The 20,166-nt window shown below is 47.8% G+C and overlaps 1 protein-coding gene across 5 annotated transcripts; it reads left to right on the top strand.

Annotated features, from left to right (window-relative positions):
• The first annotated feature begins 855 nt into the window (after window positions 1-855).
• Window positions 856-19,202, top strand: Zbtb43 (zinc finger and BTB domain containing 43). 5 transcript variants are annotated; one of them, XM_006988714.4, is made up of 4 exons: window positions 856-985; window positions 6,032-6,089; window positions 8,887-8,975; window positions 14,198-19,202. In XM_006988714.4, exons 3-4 carry the CDS (start codon window positions 8,891-8,893, stop codon window positions 15,622-15,624), a joined length of 1,512 nt encoding a protein of 503 aa, XP_006988776.1. In that variant the 5' UTR covers window positions 856-985; window positions 6,032-6,089; window positions 8,887-8,890; the 3' UTR covers window positions 15,625-19,202. The 5 variants fall into 5 exon arrangements, with proteins under 5 accessions (XP_006988776.1, XP_006988777.1, XP_006988778.1 ...); XM_042274824.2 differs by lacking the exon at window positions 856-985 and adding an exon at window positions 1,091-2,026; XM_006988715.4 differs by lacking the exon at window positions 8,887-8,975.
• The last annotated feature ends 964 nt before the right edge of the window (window positions 19,203-20,166 follow it).

The raw sequence follows: 20,166 nt of genomic DNA on the forward strand, positions 1-20,166 counted from the left end.
AAATGAAACACACTTTGGCACTGAAACCAGAGCCAAAGAAACACACTCTGCCCCTGACCAACTCAGTACAAAAACCAACCGATCCCTGAGCACAAAATCCAGCCAATCTCTGAGCTTGTCCAAGTTTAGGGATTGAAATCCGACTAATTCCCACCCTAAAAATCTCCACCCTGGAAAAAACCCTCCCCTTAAGAAGCCTTACATAAGCTCTGTGCCTGTTCAGTTCATGCTGCCTTTTTCCACCATGGCAGAGACAGCTACCCTCCCCGAGTCTTCCACCTAATATCTGGAATAAGGTTTGGGTGGCAGCGTCCTCTCGTGGGAATGGAGCGGGAGCAGAGCTCAGCAGGACTTTCTCTGGTTTGTTACACCCCGGCGGACCTGAGCCGAACGGTAACAGGCGGCAGAGCTGTTACACCGGGGAAACCTTTCCCTGGAGCAGGGCTGGAAGCTGCTGTAATGTAAGCTGCTAATGACTGCTGGTCCTGGGCTCCTGGGCTCCTGGGCTCCTGGGCTCCTGGCTGCCAGCATCCCTCTCCATCTGCGCGGCAATGCTTGCAGCCAGCGTGCCTGGGAGGTTGGCGGACACTTGCCAGTCAGTTCTTCCACCGTGTGTTCCAAGGATAGAACCCAGGCGGCAAGCGCCTTTACCCCCTCACGCAGCTCGCAGCTCCAGAGTTTCGAACTCGAAATTAGGTAACTCTTCTAGACCTGGGACGGCCTCCCTACACGTGACCTGCGCTAGATCTCATTGCGCAGGCGCCGGTCGCCTCAGCGTGCTCTCCTAGAGCATGCGCACACCACAGCGTCGCTGATGCGCCTCCGGAAGTACTGGCAGTTTCGGGGGCGGGACCGGGAAGCGTTTCCGGGGGGCGGGAGGCTCCGGCGGAAGCTGTCCCCGCGGTGGCGGCGGAGAATAAGGCCTTGGTGCGGGCTGCTTGGACGCTCCGGTGGGCTGGAGCTGCGAGCGCGGAGCCGTCGGCAGGTACGGCGGGGTAGGGAGGCTGGCGGCCGCGCCGGAGGTCACGGTCGGGATCACGAGCGTCCGGGACGCCGGTGTTCCCCGCGGGCTCTCCCCGGCGGCCGCGACGCGGGACTGCGCGAGCGACTCCGCCGCCCCGGGCGCCCCGGCTCGGAGTCCTGAGGCCTCCGGGGCCAGCCCAGCGACTTCCCGTCCAAGGTCACCCCGCGGCAGGTGCACGGCGGACGGAGCGCTCGGAGGATCCGCCCGCGGGGCGACCTCAGGGGCGAGCCGCCCACGCGCGAGCGGACGCCGCCGGGGAGGACCTCGCCGCTCCGAGTTTCGCCTCTTTGTCACTCCGTCGTCACCTGTGTGTGTTCCCCAGCCCGGCCTCTTGTCAGGCGGAGTTTCTCTCCACTTTGTGTCCCTGGAGCTGACAGTCTCTGTCTTCACCTTGCTGGCTTCAGTGTTTCTTGACCCTGCTTCTGCCGCTCGGGTTCAGGGCCCGGATGTCACACTGGCTTCTTGACCATTTGTGTGTTTTTCCGTCTCTGCCAATGTTATGTTCTTGTTTCTCTCCCTCCCAACTGGGTTTGTTTAGGCAGGGCGGGTCCTGCTTGGACCTCTGAGCCATGGAAGGTGACTCATGACCCCGTGAAACTCGCCCGCCCGGGTGACATTTTCAGTGGCCCGACCACAGTCTGGCTTCAGTTCTGACAGGTGTCACCCAATCTAACAAAGTGTGGGGAGCTCCTGGCCCTCAGACCGAAGGCCCATCTCAGGGGCTAGGCAGCTAGTGAATCCTGAACCTCTCTTCCATGTGGTCTGCACAGCTCTCCACAGTCGATTGCTCTTTCCAGGAACTCCAGATGGCCTCCAGGACTGTGAGAAACGGCGCCTGTTTAACCAGGCCACCGTGTCTACAGGCTTAGGAAGAACCAGGCTGAGATCTGCCTTTGAGACCCATAGCACGGTGGCAGAATTTCTCAGGGCAGCTAAGGGAAGACTGTAGAAACCTAACGGGAATTCGTTCCCTGCTTGTTTCCAGATTACTACCAGAGAGAAGTAAGTGAGACACGGAAACAAACATTGTTTGAAACTTTTGAGTGGAGTTCTGGAATAGACAGGACCCGAAACAACAATTTATCAAATGCTAGAGTCAGGTGGCCGGTTGTTCAGTGTGCATGGAGTTTCAGGAGGTAGTAAGAACATTCTAGAAAGGATTGTGCACAACAGTGTGAATGTTGTAGTGTCAACATAACACTACACAAAGTAGTTACAGTGGTGAGTTTTGTGCTGTTTATACTATATATACACACACAGCAAAAGGTACTCTGGAGACTTCTGAAGCTGGTATAAGCACTTCTACGATGCAATTTAGAAACTTGGTTTGGAACATTTAGTTGAATCCCTTGTATCGATGAAAGCTCTTAGCAGCAGCAGGTTCAGCTAAAGGCTTAGAAAAGGAGTCGGGGCCCTGGGTTGCTTTAAATCTGGTGGCAGCAGTTTTCCACCTACGTCCCCTCCTTTCCCCTTTGGAATCAATGCAGAAATTTTTCGCTAGAAGCAACTTGAGAAACACATTCCTTTGACATGCAGAGAACTTGTGAGGCTGGAAAAATAATTCCTTTATTAGAGTAGAAAATGGTCTGTTGTTTCTTCATAAGCTATGCTTTTGGTTTTTTGCTTTGTTTTGTTTTTGTTTTATAAATCTTGCCCGCCTTTAAGTTCATTTTTCAAGTTTTTGTTTTTGGGGTTTTTGTTATTGTTTTGGTTTTTTGTTTGCTTTTGTTTTGTTGGTTTTTTTTGAAACAGGGTTTCCTGGCTGTCCTGGAACTCAGAGATCTACCTGCCTCTGTCTCCCAAGTGCTGTGATCAAGCCACCACCTGGCTTGACTTAAGAGTTTGGATTTTTTTTTTAATTATTTATTTTTATTTTATGTGTATTGGTGTTTCACCTGCATATATGTCTGTGTGAAGGTGTCAGATCCCAGAGGAGAGAGATGGCTCAGCAGTTAAGAGCACCGACTGGCTGGGCGGTGGTGGTACACACTTTTAATCCCAGCACTCGGGAGGCAGAGAGGCAGGTGGATCTCTGTGAGTTCAGGGCCAGCCTGGTCTACAGAGGTAGTCCAGGACAGGCTCCAAAGCTACAGAGAAATCCTGTCTTGAAAAAAACAAACAAACAAACAAAAAGCACTGACTGATGTTTCAGAGGAACCTGGTTCAATTCCCAGGTCACCTGGAGTCTGATCATGCCAGGATAAAAAATAAATAAGATATCAGGTCCCCTGGAACTGGAGTTACAGACAGTTGTGAGCTACCATGTGGGTGCTGGAAATTGAACCTGGGTCCCCTAGAAGAACAGCTAGTGCTCTTAACCACTGAGTCATCTCTCCAGCCCCCACTTAAGAGTTTTAAAGAGTAAAATCAATGCACACTCTTATAAAAGGAAAAACATATATATAGATCAGTTAAAGTACCCAGTTGTTACAACAATGGGTGGTAGCACACACCTTTAATTCCAGCACTTGGGAGGCAGAGACAGGTGGATCTTTTTTTTTTTTCTTTTGGTTTTTCGGGAGACAGGGTTTCTCTGTGTAGCTTTGTGCCTGTCCTGGAACTCACTTGGTAGCCCAGGCTGGCCTTGAACTCACAGAGATCCGCCTGCCTCTGCCTCCCAAGTGCTGGGATTAAAGGCATGCACCACCACCGCCCGGCGACAGGTGGATCTTTGTGAGTTCGAGGTCAGCCTGGTCTACAGAGTGAGTCCCACCACAGCCAGGGCTACACAGAGAAACCCTGTCTTGAAAAAACAGAACAACAACTTGTTAACAACATTCGGAGTCCCACTCATCTGAGTACTGTCTACCTTAGAATTGCATCCATGGTTCCTCCGTATGGAATCATTCTTTGTGTCATCAGAAACATTAATCTTCTCAGGAGTGGCTTAGCCATTACCTCAGTAGCCACTGCTGTTAAGACTTCAGTATATGAGCTAGGTGGTGCCCCATGCCTTTAATCCATCACTTGGGAGGCGCAGAGGCTTATGGATCTCTCTGAGTTTGAGGACAGCAAGGCCTATGTAGAGAAACTCTGTCTCAAAAAAACAAAACAAAACAAAAAAAAACCCCTGCAACATATATATACTGTCTATCAGAGCCCAGAGTAGCCTGAAAGTCCCAGTGAGATGACCTTGAACTCCTGATCCTCCTCCTTTCCCCGTCCAAGAGTTAGATTTCCTGTGTGGTCCTGTGTGGGCTGCCACCAACCCCCCACCCCTCACCCTACCCCCCCCACCCCCCCCCCACCCCCCGCTGAAGTTCCAAACTTTAAAGAAGTGGGTGCTTCTGTTGGGCTGCTATCTGACCCAGTTAGCTCACTGAAACCCTCCAAATGGGTCTCAAGATCTTGCAGACTTAGACAGCATGCTGCCTCAGTTTTCTTTCCTAGCAGAATTTCCTTCCAGAGTTGTGACAGTGTCACTAACAGTAAACTGAGGAAAGCAAGTGTTCTTAACTTGGCTGCTTTAAAGGCAATAGAGCCTGACCCAAGCCCAGGACCATTCTGACCCGGTATTGGGGTTTTCTGGGAAAAGGGCAACAAATGGATGTAGCTCCCAGAAAACCAGAAAAATTCCTCAGTGGAAAATGGAGGCCAGAGTTAGATGGAGAGAAAGCAGTAACAAGGGTGGAGGGGTCCCAGAGAGCAACCATTTCAGCGGAGCCTTCTCTAGGGTTTCCACACCATTATAAGAGGTTTGAAGATCAAGGGGTACACTGAGGCAGATTATTCTTTGGGGTAAGAGATGTTCTAGAAGAGAGATTTAATACCATAGGTAAGTCATCAGCATGGCAGGGGCTGAAGAGAGCTTGGGCCCATGTGGCAGAATGGGGTTTCCTTGCGTGTTTTAGAGGAGAGGAGAAGGGAAGTAGGTTGAGACGGTTCTCAGTCAATCTCAAGCAGTTGGTGATTGCTGCTGGTATCGGATGAGTAGTCAGTTATAACTAAGACAGTTAGGTGACCAGTAAGCATCTCTCCTGCTGGCCATTCCTGGGGCTTGACTGGACGGGAAGGCGAGAATCGATAGGAACACATCGCTTTAGTTCAGGAGACAAAATTATAGTTACAGGAGTTGTCACAGTTCAGCCAAGGTGGAGGAGCTGCACAAAATGGCCTGGCCCTGCCTAGCATTGCCAAGTTTGACAGCCTGGATTTGATCCCAGCACCCATGCAGTAGAAGGAGAGGACTGACTCCAGCAAGTTGACTTCTGACCTCCGTGTGCTGTGTGCTTTTGCACGACACAGGAAAACAACTTAAAATGTAATAAAATTTATTTTAAAATACCATAGAAGCAGCCAAGCCAAGAGCCTCTAGAATGAAAGTTCATAATTAAACTTTGGTTTTGATGGAGTCTTGCTGTGTAGCTCAGGCTGGCCCTTAACTCACTATGAAGCCTCCTGTTGGAGCCCTTCAGTTCTGGGATTACAGATGGGCACTACATCGACTGGACAGCAGCAGTTTTAATGAGCTTTTTGTCTGCTCCTCAGTGTTCATCAGGGAAGCACATGTATAAGACTGGCACAGGCATCCTAAATTATTTCTTTTTTATAATATTTATTTTATTTGCATGTGTGTGCGCCAGTGCCATGTGTATCAGGTACCTGTGGAGGCCAGAAGGAAGAACTGGGTCCCTTGAAGCTGGAGTCATAGGCAGTTGTGAGTCACCTGACTTGGGTGCCTCTGAAAGAGCAGCAGGAACTCGCAACCACTGAACAGTCAGCCTCTTACATTTTCAATGTACTTTTAACTTTTAGAAATCAGTGATTTAGCCGAGCGGTGGTGGCGCATGCCTTTAATCCCAGCACTCAGGAGGCAGAGGCAGGCGGATCTCTGTGAGTTCGAGGCCAGCCTGGTCTACATACAAGATCAGGAAAGGCATAAAGCTACACAGAGAAACCCTGTCTCGAAAAACCAAAAGAAAAGAAAAGAAAAGAAAGAAAGAAAGAAATCAGTGATTTAATTTAAAGCAAAATTGAGAAATGCATTCTCTTTTTCTATTCATTCAGACTGCTCTTTGATGGCCATGGCATAAGGAACATCACCAGGAATACAGCTTTGCACTGAGTAAGCTATAAATGTACTAATAATGTAATTTTTAAGACTTTATTGTAATAATTTCCTATCAACAAAAACAATGTAGTTTGTCAAGTTTTGTTTTTTAATTTAAAAATTTATTTATATATGTGGGTGGATGTTTTGTTTTCATGTGTGTCTAGTGCTCACAGAGGTCACAAGAGGGCATCAATCTCCCTTTGGACTGGAGATGGCTTCGAATTGCCATACAGGTGCTAGGAATCAAACCTGGGTCCTCTGAAGAGCAGCCAGTGCTCTCTCTAACCCCTTGTCAAGGTTATTAATGGGCTAGATCAGATTCCTCTGAAGAAGAACTACTGTACATTTTAGGGCTAGTCACCATGGTACTTTCTGTTAATAAGGCCCAGAAAGAAATTTCTGCCAAATGATCATTTTTTTTTACTCAGAAATGTATTAATTAGAGTTGGAGTTACACTTCTGATGCCTGCTACCTGCTGAACTGTGTGTTCAGAGGAGGTCTTGTCATGTGAGCCTGTGAGCTTCCCTTTACTCTCAGAACTGAGTAAGCTGTGAAGGACTCTGCAGGGCCCAGGTTTACAGGCTGTGTTTTGTGGATGCAAGGGGTGTTGGTATTTTTCTACATTTGTGCCAGACTTTAAATTTCCTAAAGCAACATTTACTGTGCTTAAATGTGCCTTCTACAGTGAGCATGCAAATTACCATATGCTCTGATTAAGACTTCCCTGGAGGGCTTCAGTACAGGCGCTGTTAGGTCTGCCTCCCTGTCTCCTCGCTGTCTCTGTGCTTTTAGGGTGTTTAGTCCCTGTTAAAATGGTGTCTAAGATTTGATACACAATTTTCTCAGCTGAAGAATAAATAGTGGCTACTGCTCAGCTTATCAGCATGGGAGGGAAGTTAGAGGCAGTCTATTTCAGGGAGTCGTCAATGGAAGGCCCTTTGCCTTCTGCTTTATTTTGATTTTATTTTTAATTTTCATTGCTTTTTTTATTTACTTTGTATGTGTGCGGGCCTATACCTGCAACATGTGGAGGTCAGAGAAAAACTTGGGAAAGCCAGTTCTCTCCATCCACCATGTGGATCCTAGGAATTAAACTCAGGTCTTAGGCTTGGCAGCAGGCCCCATTACCCACTGAGCCCTATCACCAGCCCTTTTCTTCTGCTTTAAAAAGCCATTAAACAGGCGAGCGATGGTGGCACATGCCTTTAAAACCAGCAACCCAAAGGCAGGAGGATCTCTTGAGTTCCAGGCCAGCCTGGTCTACAGAGTGAGTTCGAGGACAGCTAAGGATATACAGAGAAACCCTGTCTCAAAAAACAAAACAAAAAGCTATACATGTAGCTTCCATGAATGATGAAGGGAATGAGCTGGGATTGGTGTAATTATTTTAGAAAAACAATTGCTATTGGAGTTTGAAAATTATGTGCAAGATGACATAAAATTGCTGGTTTAAGTCTGAAGTTGGCAAATGCTCTGGAGTTTATGAATGAATTGCTCATAATATAAATTATGGATTACTTAGAGCTAGTGTGGTGGTACACACCTTTAATTCCAGCACTCGGGAGGCAGAGACAGGCAGATCTCTGTTGAGTTCAAGGCCAGCCTGGGCTATAGAGCAAGATCAGGACAGACACCAAAACAACACAGAGAAACCCTGTCTCGAAAAAACAAAAACAAAAACAAAAAACAAACAAACAAAAAAAAGAGGCTGAAGCAGGAGGATTGCCCCAAGTTTGAAGCTAGTCTGAGCAATATAATGAGGCCTTGTTTCAAAACAAGGATTATTTAGGTTATTTGTGAAACTTGCTCATGTCTACCTCCCTTCCTAAGCTACTGCACCCACCTCTCAGACACTGATTGACCTGAACATGTGCTCTGGGCTTAAACCTCACCACTCCTCAGTGGACAGCCTTGGGCAGCTAGGTTGTCCTCTGGGTCTTGTCACAATAACTACCAAGTGCTGTAAGAAGGACCAAATGAAGTAAAGAATGTGAAGTGCTGTGTGCAGAGTCTCTGTGTCTCTGGAGTCTGCATCCATGGAGTCAACCCTTCACAGATGGGAAATATTTAGGAAGGGCTGGATAGATGGCTCAGTCATTAAGAACAAATACTTCTCTTGCAGAGAAGAGTTCAGTCCCCAGCACCCACATTGGGTAGCTCCCAGCTGCCTGTTACTCTAGCTCCTGGGGTCAAGTATCAGTTTCTGGCCTCCAAGAGCACCTGTACTCACATGCACAAGCTCACACACATAGACCCACACGTACATATAGTTAAAAATATAATAAATCGCCAGGCAGTGGTGGTGCATGCCTTTAATCCCAAGCACTGAGAGGCAGAGGCAAGTGGATCTCTGAGTTCAAGGCCAGCCAGGGCTACATAGAGAAACCCTGTCTCGAAAAAGTAAAAATAAGTAAGTAAGTAAATAAATAAATAAATAAATAAAGTAAATTTTTTTAAAAAGAACGCCACTGTATTGCTCATGTGTTCTTGCCCTCCCCTAAGCAGTGCAGTCTGACACTTGTCCACATACCATGTCAGGGATTAGGAGTGGTCTTAAGCTCTTAAGTACTCTTGAAGACATGAGTAGGTGGCATTGTAAATATTCAACCATTTTCTTCAGATGATTTGAGCATCTCAGAGTTTTGATGTTTGAGGGGTAGTCCTAGGACCAACCCCCACAAATACTATGAGACAGTTGTGTTTGTGTACATCCTTATATATGTATTTGTGTATACATTAATAAGCAGTTGCTGTTCTGTTAATGATGACATTTTCCTAGTTACCCAGTGTTGCATTAACTTTTCCTAGGGAGATGCGAACAAACGTTTATTCATCCCAGATAGGGCACCAAGGACAGAGCAAAGTACGATACCACCAAAGTACAACTTGGCGAACCAGTGAGTTTATTGGGCTTGCTTATAGAGTGTGGGTGAGGGGCTATTTACAGGACCATGGGTGAGCTCCATCCCAGCATGGATAATGACCTCAAGGAAGCAGCATTATAGAGTCCCCTTTCAGTTGACCTCTCACCTCGTTCACTTGGGGGTTGGGGATGGGGCATGAGGGAGTAATAGCTAGAATCCCCAGTGATGATTTTGGACCCTCTCTCATTCATGTGCTGGGGAGTATCACTGTGTGGTTTTGCTTATTGGTAGGCATAGCTACCTGGCCAAGGTATTTCCTACTCCAAAATGTCATTATATCCTGCCTGGAGGTAAAACACCACAAACCTTCACAGTTGGCATTGGCAGTTGGACATGATGGCATGCACCTATAATGCCAGCACTCGGGATGCCCAAGTAGGAGAATGGAGACTTGAGTCTTCCTACGCTGCATAGCTAGACCCTGTCTCAAAAAGAAAACAAACTGACATTGGTACCTTGGTTTCCCTTGTATTATAATTTATATTATACAAATTATAATCTGTAAAATAATTGAAGAAAAACAGTTCATGGGCTGGAGATAAAGCCCTAAAGATGCTTGCCTAGCATGTGTGAAGCATATAACCTTCACAACTGAATTGCAGAATTTCTGACCTCCCTTAAAAAATTCCCAATTGTTTTTTCTTTGTTTTGTTTTGTGTTTAAGGTTGTTTTTTTTTTAAATAGGGTTTCTCTGTGTTGCTCTGTCCTGTGCTCTGTGTTGGCTGTCCTGGAATTTGCTTTTATACTGGCTTGGCCTCTAATTCACAGAGATCCACCTGCCTCTGCTGGGATTAAGGATGTGTACCAACACGCCCAACAAAATACCCAATTGTTAATCACTCCCTGTCTTTCTCTATCGCTAGTTTCTGGCAGTCACTAATCCACTTTCTAAATTTGTTTTGAATGTGTCTTTTGTAATGGAATGATGAAAATGTGGTCCTTTGTGTCCACTCTCCTCCTGCCCTCTCCTTCTTTCTCTTTGCATATTCTGCCTCTCCCATTAATCTCTTCCTCCTCCTTTGTCTTGTTCTTTATGATGCTGAGTATAACCCCAGCAATTCCCAGCCCTGGTTCCTTTCTATCATCCTGTCTCCAGGCCGGGCCCTCCCTGCTTGACACCTTGTTCTTTCTTACTGCCAGATGATCTCTTAAATGGAAGTGCTGTGTTTTATGTAGTCATTGATTGATATACACTTTTATTGTTTAATAATGCTGCTGTGGACAGTCATGCATGAGCTTTGGTATGGACATCATGTGTTCTCTTCTGTTCAGCATATGTTCAAAAGTAGGGCTACATCTGTTTAGCCGTTTGAGAAACTCCCAACCCCCTTTCTGCAGCTTTTAAACCATTTCCATGCCTACCAGCAAGTGTGTATAATGGTTCTTGTCTCCATGGGACACTACTGAACAGTTGTGAATGCCTCTTACTTTTCATGCCATCTTAGTGAGTGAGAAAAGGGTTCCTTGTAGTTTTGATTGTTTTAGGGATGGGGAAAGGTGTGGTGCTAGGCCTGAAACCAGGTACCTTGCACATGGCAGACAGGCATTCTCCCTGAGCTAGCTGCATTCCAGCCCACATGATGCTGAGCATTCTTCATCAGGGTCTTGCTCTTTGGAGAAATGCCTTTTGGAATCTTTTGTCCATTCTTTTCTATTGGGTTATTTACTACTGGCTGTAGGCTTTGTATGCACTCGTACAAGCTATTCATAGTACTATGCAAATAGTCTCCCATTCTGTGTGTGGTCTCTTTATTTTCTTGATGGTAGCACTTAAGGCTCACAGTACTGGAGCTTCCTGTCCACCAGTTCTGCAAATCCCATCATTGTCTCCCTCTATTTTCTAGACACACTATTTTTATTACTCAAGTGTAGACTACATTTAATGAAGCCTTGCAGGTAGTCCCAAATTCAGACTTTCCGTGACCTCACAACATCTTACTCTGACACACTTGGTGCTGCCTCGGTCCTCATGTTTGATGGTGAAACTCAGTGTTGTAGCTTCATTCTGTTGCTGTGATAAAACTGTCTAAATGCAACTTGGGAGGAAAGGGTTTATTCAGCCTACACTACAGGTCACACTCCAATCAGAGAAGGAACTCAAGGCAGGAACCATGGAAAACTGCTTACTGGCTCACTCTGGCTCAAGACCTGTGCTCTTCTAGTTGCTTATACAACCTAAGGCTTCCTTCCCAGTGCCACCTACAATAGGCTGGGTCCTCCTACAACAATTAATAGTCAAGGCACTTCCCCACACACATGGCCACAGGCCAGTCTGATTCAGGTATTTCCTCTCAGATGGATCTAGGCTGTGTAGACACCCAGACTCTCAGGCATTGTTAGTTCTCTGGAGCTTGGTGCTATTGTCTGGACTGCCTGGAGCAGGAAGTGCAGTTGCTGGTCAGGGCAGCATCTATCTCTTCACCCAGGTTCCATCTTCAGTAGCTCTGATTTCTTCAAGCCTGTGGCTCACAACTCACACCATTCTCTAGGATCTTGGAGTTCAGCTCATTTTTCTTATTACTTGTATTATTTCCATAAAAACATGGTATGTGAGAAGAATGAGAGCCTGTGTCCAGGTCTGGTGGCTCCAAACTTCATAGTGATAGGACCTTGTGACCATAATCTACCACCCTGGGTTCTTCTCATGGTGGTTTCAGGCTTTGCTTGAATGACATGCTGGATATGTTTGTCCTCTGACAGATTATAAACCCCATAAGAATGGTAATGTTTCAGCTAGGCGGCAGCGGTGATGGTGGTGGTGCACCCCTTTAAAGCAGGTAGATTTCTGTGAGTTCCAGGACAGCCAGGGCTCTACAGAGAGAAACCCTGTCTCAGAAAACAAACAAACAAAAATGGTAATGTTTAAGCTGGGCAGCAGCCGCGGTGATGGTGGTGCACACCTTTAAGGCCAGGCAGATCTCTGTGAGTTCGAGGCCAGCCTGGTCTACAGCGTGAGTTCCAGGACAGCCAGGGCTGCACAGAGAAACCCTGTCTAGAAAAACAAACAAAACAAAACAACGAGAGGCAGTAGTAACTTGTCCTTAACTAAGCCCTGACACCTCCTCCTCCCCCTCCCTTTCATATGGCATTTGAATCCTTAAGAAGGGGCAGCTGTGATTCTCCCGGCTCAAAGTCCTTGTGTTATCAGGGAAATGGGAGATGCAGTCCAGAGCTGATCTTGTGGTGTGTCTGTCCTCAAGCAGCAATTCCTCATCCACACACAGCTGTTGTAATATTCCACTCCTGATTTCTAGTCTAGCACTGTTCTCCCCTTTTTGAAAACCAAAATTCTGTTGTGGGCAGAAATACCTACACCCTCCCCCCCAGATGCCCTCAGCCCAGACTGCGCTCTCAGAATTTACATAGACACCTGTCAGCCATGCAAATACATGGTCTGCATTTCCTTTACAAACTAGAATGCCTGTGGGGGCGGGGTGGGGGGGGTGTGGATCTCTGAGTTCGAGACCAGCCTGGTCTACAGAACAAGTTCCAGGACAGCCAGAGCCACACAGAGAAACACTGTTCAAAAAGCACTGTCTTATCTAAAGACTATTAATGACTGGTCCAGCATTCTGGTCTCATTGGAGGAGACAGGGTGATGTGAAAAGCCTATGGGAAAAAAGCCATAGGCTTTGGAGTTAACACTGACCTGGATTCATCTCTCTACTTAGTAAGAACAAGCTTTTAACTTCAGGGAAGTCGCTTAAAATAACTGAACTTGAGAAAACCAAGCCCTGCATTGCCAAACTGTGGAGAGCTGACCTGGAGCTCAGGGACAACCCACTCACCTAGCACAAAGCCAGCCTGGGAGAGGAGGAAGAGCCAGGTGCGGTGGGGCACACCTTTAGTCCTGGCAATCAAGAGGTAGAGGTAGGCAAGTCTCTGAGTTTGAGGCTAGCCTGCTCTACATAGTTCCGGGTCAGCCAGGGCTACAGAGAGAGAGAGAGAGACCTTTGTCTCAAAACAATAACAACAAAGCAAAACTTCATGGAAAATTGTATACCACATTTGACACAGAGCAACTATATTTTTATTTATTTTTGCTTTTTAGACAGGGTTTCTTTTTGTAATAGTTCTAGCTATCCTGGAACTTGCTCTGAGACCAGGCTGGCCTCTAACTCACAGAGATCCACCTGCCTCTGCCTCCTAAGTGCTGGGATTAAAGGTGTGCACCACCACCGCCCGGCTAAACAGAGTGATTCTTAAGAACACCTCAGTTTCTTCACTTGTCCTCTCCTGTCACTCAAGAATGACTTCTGAGGAACCGAAGCATGACACAAGGGTTATTGGGAAGATTTATAAGAACTGCTTAAGAGATGGCTCAGCAAACGTGAGGACCCCAGTTCAACCCCAGCACTGGGAAGAAGATAGGTGGATTGTTGGGGTTGGGGTGGCCAACCTGAAGTAACGTCAACCTCTGCTCTTCTGTCCACATTTGCACATAAGTCATCATTATGTCCTCCACCTTATTTCTTGAACGGGGTCTCACTGAGGAGCTAATTGGCTAGACTGGCTGGCCCAAGAGCTGAGGTGGGGGCATTCTCCTGTCTTCACCCTGCACTGTTACGAGTTACAGCCATCAGCTGCCAGGCCCTTCTTTTTACTTGGGTCCAGGGGAACCCAACACTTGTCCTCATGCTTATGGGGCTGTGAGCCGGTTCATTTCTGTCTGAAGAAATGCACAGGCGTTTCCATCTTCCACGGCTCAGTTCTGCACTTTGCTCTTTTCCTTTGGAGTGTCCATGGAGATGGAACCCAGAGACATACATGCTAAGCAGACATTCTTTCTCCCCCCGCCCCCAGTTCTGTTCCTGTTGTTCCTTCCTCTCTTTTCTTTAGTAAATGTGGGGAGTCTGAGCATTACAATTAAGCTATTTTGATAAGAATCATGTTTGTTTTTATTAGAAATAGTTACTTTGTTTTGCTTAGGGGATTTATATGCTCACAGATCTATTCACTGTGGATTCTGCTTCCTCACCCACAGATGGGACAGAATGGAGAGCTGGTGTGGGGGGGGGGTGGCTCTTCCTTTTGGCACTCTTGAACCTCCGGGCCTCTCTGGGGATTACTCCTGTGGATGAGTGCCCAGAGGCTAGAGGACTTGATCAACTGGACTTGTCTTGGTGAGCTGGGCCATGGGGTAGACAGGGCTTCCTTGAGGCTGGAGTTCATGCTAACTCTTCTTTCTCTTGCAGCACTAAACAAGATTGGTGATGAAATGGAGCCTGGAACGAACTCTTTTCGAGTAGAGTTTCCAGATTTTTCCAGCACCATTCTGCAGAAACTGAACCAGCAGCGCCAACAAGGACAGCTATGTGACGTCTCCATTGTTGTCCAAGGCCACATTTTCCGGGCACACAAAGCTGTGCTGGCTGCCAGTTCACCCTACTTCTGTGACCAAGTCCTCCTGAAAAACAGCAGGAGGATTGTCCTGCCCGATGTGATGAACCCGAGAGTGTTTGAGAACATTCTCCTCTCCAGCTACACAGGACGCCTTGTGATGCCTGCTCCAGAGATCGTCAGTTACTTGACAGCAGCCAGCTTCCTCCAGATGTGGCATGTGGTAGACAAGTGCACTGAGGTTCTGGAGGGGAACCCCACTGTCCTGTGTCAGAAGCTAAATCACAGCAGCGACCACCAGTCTCCCAGTAGCAGTAACTACAATGGCCTGGTAGAGAGCTTTGAGCTGGGCTCCGGGGGCCATGCTGACTTCCCCAAAGCACAGGAACTGAGGGATGGTGAGAACGAAGAGGAGAGCACCAAAGATGAGCTGTCGTCTCAGCTCACCGAGCAAGAGTACTTGCCCAGCAACTCCTCCACAGAGCATGACCGACTGAGCACCGAGATGGCCAGCCAGGATGGGGAGGAAGGAGCCAGCGACAGCGCCGAGTTCCACTACACCCGGCCTCTGTACAGCAAGCCCAGCATAATGGCTCACAAACGCTGGATCCACGTGAAGCCTGAACGCCTGGAACAGGCCTGCGAGGGCATGGATGTGCACGCGGCCTATGACGAACACCAGGTCACTGAGTCCGTCAACACCATGCAGACGGAGCATTTGGTCCAGCCTTCGGGAGTGGAGGAGGACTTCCAGATTGTGGAGAAGAAAGTGGAGGCAGAGTTTGATGAGCAAGCAGAGGAGAGCAACTATGACGAACAGGTGGACTTTTATGGCTCCTCCATGGAAGAGTTTTCTGGAGAAAGGTTGGATGGGAATCTAATTGGGCACAGACAGGAGGCTGCCCTCGCAGCAGGCTACAGTGAGAATATTGAAATGGTGACGGGGATAAAAGAAGAGGCGTCCCACTTAGGATTCTCAGCCACTGACAAGCTGTATCCTTGTCAGTGTGGGAAAAGTTTCACACACAAGAGTCAGCGAGATCGACACATGAGCATGCACCTCGGTCTTCGCCCTTATGGCTGTGGTGTCTGTGGTAAGAAATTCAAAATGAAGCACCATCTCGTGGGCCACATGAAAATTCATACAGGCATAAAGCCCTATGAGTGTAATATCTGTGCAAAGAGATTTATGTGGAGGGACAGTTTCCACAGGCATGTGACTTCTTGTACCAAGTCCTATGAAGCTGCAAAGGCTGAGCAGAATACGACGGAGGCTAACTAAAAATAGGGTCTGGCCCTTGAGTGGCATGCACAAAAATAAACTATGGTAATTAATGCAAATCTGGGCACAGATGATGCGTGCCACTTGCTATTATGAGAGAAGCTTAAAAAGAAAAAAAAAAGGAAGATATTTCTGAAAGACCAGCTCTAAGTAGGCCAATTAAAAAATTTAATTCCTCAAATTTGTATGTTCTGGTCCTGGCCTAGAATGGATGATAGGGATAAGTTCACCCAGTGCCCAGCTGGCAAGACAGCCTTTCCAGCCAGCGTGACTGAAGTGGTGGACTTGGTGGCACACTAACCCACCAGTTCACTCAGGTGGCTGCAGTTTTCCATCACTCAGTGCTCTGAGGTCATGTTGCATTTTATTTTCTCCTGATGGCTACAGGGATTCTGGGGCTTTACTTAGGTAGTGCATCACTGGATGCTGCTCCCCTTGAGGCTACAGCAGCCTGACTCCTGGGCTGAGATGTGAACAGAGCTCTTTCAAGTCTAGTTTCTAAAGTTCTAGCTGAAACTGGCGATGTTAGATAGACCTGAGTCCAGAACAGGTGACATGGCTCGTTTCATAGCGCTGCAGACTTGACAAAGCACGGTTTGTGCTTAGTTCTAATTGGGTTTGAACCATTGTGTTTCCTTTTAAGTCTCTGGGTGCCAGACATGGGTGTCTCTAGTTGCCCCCCCTCATTTAATGGTGGCATCTGGACCAGATGTCCAGCCTGAAGTTGACTCTCTACCGTACTGGCAGTGTCCTGTCCCCCGGTCCCCCCCCCCCAGATCATGGTGCTTCCCAACAAGGGTCAACCAGGGACCACAGCTCATGGGACCTAGCCAGAATGAGTGGCTAAGAGTTACCTGTGAGCGGGACACCCCCATACTCAGTGAGAGTCGGCAGAGGCAGCAACTTAGAAAAGCCTCAAAGCTGCACAGGTGTGGGGAATGCTGTTTAGAGGGTGCACTGAGCAACACTGTCAGCTCTTTCTGGGACCCGGAGTGTGAGTTCAAAGTGGGAAAGGAGTCCCCCATCAAGCAACGTCATCCACAGATCATGTTCCCTAGTCGAAGAGAAAGCTGCACACATTTACACCCACTAGGGGAAGGAAGGCCGCCCGCCCTTCAAGGCCTGTTCTGCCTGGAGTCGGGTGTTTTAGGTTGGAAAGAAATCTTGTGTTCAGAAAGCTTTTAATCGTGTGATAGGCCTGTAGCTCTTACTGGGTATGTCTAGACTGCTTTTGGCTCCTGGGAATGTGTTAACATTCTGACCAAAAGCAGCTGGAGGAGAAAGGGTTTATGTCAGCTTACACTACTGTGCCACAGTCATCCCTGAGGGAAGTCACAGCAGGAACTGGAATCCTGACAGTCAAGACCATCAGCCACAGAGGCGCGTGCCACAGGCCACTCTGATTGGTCCGCGGTTGAGACTCCCTTCCCAGTTGATGCCAGGCTGTGTCAAACTGTCGGCTAGCTAGGACAGGGTGTTGCTCCTGTGCCATTCTCCATAAACTTACTGGTCTATTACTGCTAAGGAGAAACTTTTTTTTCCCTTAAAATAAAAATTATTTTTCTTGGATTTGGGGTGAAATTTTGTTTTTAAAGTTTGTCTTTCTCTAACGTGACGGACATTTCTGGCAAGGGCTTCTGATCATAAGGCTTCTGACACCAGGGGTTCACCTTTGACCTTTGTTTGGAAAGGGGAAAGAAAATAGGGACTCACCAGTAAATGCTTATGATCAAGATTGTGAAACAGGGATTTACGAACACTGTATCCATCTTGGCAGATAAAAGCACTTTGTATTTAAAACTTTATTCTAAGTATAGATGTAGTTTTTTTTTTAAAAACCTGGAAACTAGATATTACCTCCTAGTGGTTTGGTACATTCAGATGTTCTCCCAGTGTTGGGAGTCTGTCTGTCTGCAGAGTCCTCTCTATGTACCTTGGAAGCGCATAGAGGGGATTGTACGGCCACACTCACATGCCTCCTCGTCTTCTCACGGGAGAGGCCAGAGGGTTTAGGGATGACCCTAAGATGTGTAAGGATGAAGTATTTTCAGCTTCTAGTAACTTCTACCCTGAGGCAGTTAAGGCACTCTGTTGTCAGGAGCTGCTCTGCACCCTGCCCACCCTCGTATTCACAGAATGCCTTCTGCCTGTTGAACTGTCGCCCATTGAAGTCTCTTCATGTGAGAACTAGGACCCTTGTGGAGACGAATCTGAGGGGAAAGGAAAACACCCTGGCAACATCGGGGTCCTTGGGTTGGACTGAACCTGTACCCTTGTCATGCATGGTGACAAAGCTTTTGTGAATAGGTGGGGTGTCCTAGGTCCAGGAGGCAGAGGAGTAACCATGGTCTAGGCATTAAAGCCGAGGCTTCTGACCCGCCTTTCCCATTAGAGGGCCTTCCCAGCACCCCTTCCCTGCTGTAGTACTGGTCTCCACCACTGCCTTAGGAAAGCCCACCCTTCCAGACAAGCTTGAATAGTTGTGGACAGCACTGTACATTTTTGTACAAAGTCCAGTGTTCAGGGACTTCATCAGTGGCCCACCAGCAAAGTGTTCTCTACTTTGAGCCTTGACTGGTTTTTCTCCAGTCCTTATAGGAAAGGGTTCCAGACCCTGCTGGTTGCATTTCATAGTCTGCATGCACCATGCCTCCAATCTTGGATGCACACGTCAGTGAGCTGCATGGTCCGGCTCCTCGTGTGCCCTTGTTCTGAGCCCTGGCCCATGGCCTTGATTTCTATAGCTCACCTTCTCTGGCCAGGTCCGTAGAGCCTGCCCTAAAGGGTTCCCTCCATTGCAGGGGGTATTTACTGAACTAGCTGACCCTGGACAGGCTCGTAGCTGTCGGGAAAGCTGCGTGCTGCAGAGGATGATGGCACACCCTGACTGGTGTGGAAGGGAGGGTGAGAAACAGGCACCGGTGCTGCAGCAGGGTCCCCAAGGTCGGATGCAGCTTTGCCTCTGCCACAGATGAGGTGGTTGCTCGTTGAACTCTGACCCTTTGGGAATGCTGGGGACCGAGGGCTGCCCTTGGCCTCCTGTGATTTAGGTTGCTTTGACTAGTGACTAACTTTATCCAATGAATCCAGGGTTGCTTTGATTTTTCTTCTGTTTTTGTTGTGTTTTTTTCCTCTGCTATTTACATATTTAAAGGTACTAGTTTCTAATTGCAGATCTCTACTGATAGTACCCTGTGGGAACGTGCTGGAACACCTCTGCAAATGTGATTTTTGTTTCTTTTTAATGTTGCTTGAAGCCTGTGTCCTGTCAGTCGCTGCTGCCTTTCTTTTTATGAGGTTCCTAATGTTTCTTCCAGAAAACTTATTTATGCAAGTCAGGTGACTCTTGGGCCACAGAACCACGGGATGATAAACAGATTGTCATTAGGTGCATATCATGGATACTTTGTGGACTGCCTGTGTTGCAGAAGTTAAATAGTTCTCTCTAGAATTGCTGTCTTCGGTATACAGCGTGGTTTTAACTGAATGTTACTGTTTAATATTTTCTTCTTATAGAAGAGACCATGCCCTTTTGTATGACACGTTTTAATAAATGTTACCTGTCCATTTTGTACAAAGTTGTGTTTCGTTTTTCACTCATGATTTGGTTCTGGCTTTTGTAGCCTGAGATTAAGGCTGTGTCATCGCCTTTTAATAAGTAAAGACCACATAGCCTGATCACAAGAGCAGTGAGTGGCCCGTCTCAGTAACGGAGTTAACTCCTCCAAACCTACCTGCCAGGAGGGTCATGTATTCTGGGTGCTCCCTGGTTCCCTCCTCCCCCTGGGAAGAGGCTAACTGGCCTCTGGGTTCTGCCTTGACTTCTGGTCAGGAGCCATTGGAGATGCTGGGCTGGGAGGGCTGCTGGGGAGGTTGAGGGACTCACACCTGGCCGCCTCCTCTAGGTGCAGGCTGGCAATGGCCAGGCTCCTCTTGCTCCAGACAACTGAAGCTTGGTGCCACACCCTCTCCTTGTCCCAAAGGTCAGAACTGGCCCTATCTCCCTGCCTTTTGCCAGCCTCCAGGAACTTCACCACCCTGTGTTTCTCACCAGGCCCCTTGCTGATACCTCGGATGTCCTCATTTCACAGGACTGCTGTTGCACAGCAGTCGAGTGATGCCAAGATTCCAGAGCAGGCCAGTGTGGCCGCCACACGCACTGCCAGGCTTCTCTGCTCCCTGCTGTCCCCACGTGCCTCAGTCAGGTCCTTGCTTCACCTTGCTTTGCCCTCCTGCATCCCTTCTCCCCAAAAAGCCCAGCCCTGGAGAGGCAGCAGCCTTCTTCAGAGGCCCCGCGTGCTTCCTAACAACAGCTCATTACCACAGACACGGCTTGTTTTAGATCAAACTTAACCATCTTCCCACACAAACCTTCTGTTACCACTGTTTGTTGTGAGATGCCCCCCACCCCCCGGTTGCTGATTTTGAAGCCAGCTCCAGATTGCCTAGACTCACTTAGCGTTCTCTAGGTGGGGAGAGCCCTCCAGAAGACCTTGCCTAGCCTCTTTTTTGAGGTGATCCCCGTCCATTCTGATCATGGGC

This window comes from Peromyscus maniculatus, chromosome 4 (assembly GCF_049852395.1).
Source record: "Peromyscus maniculatus bairdii isolate BWxNUB_F1_BW_parent chromosome 4, HU_Pman_BW_mat_3.1, whole genome shotgun sequence".
Lineage (NCBI taxonomy): Eukaryota > Metazoa > Chordata > Mammalia > Rodentia > Cricetidae > Peromyscus > Peromyscus maniculatus.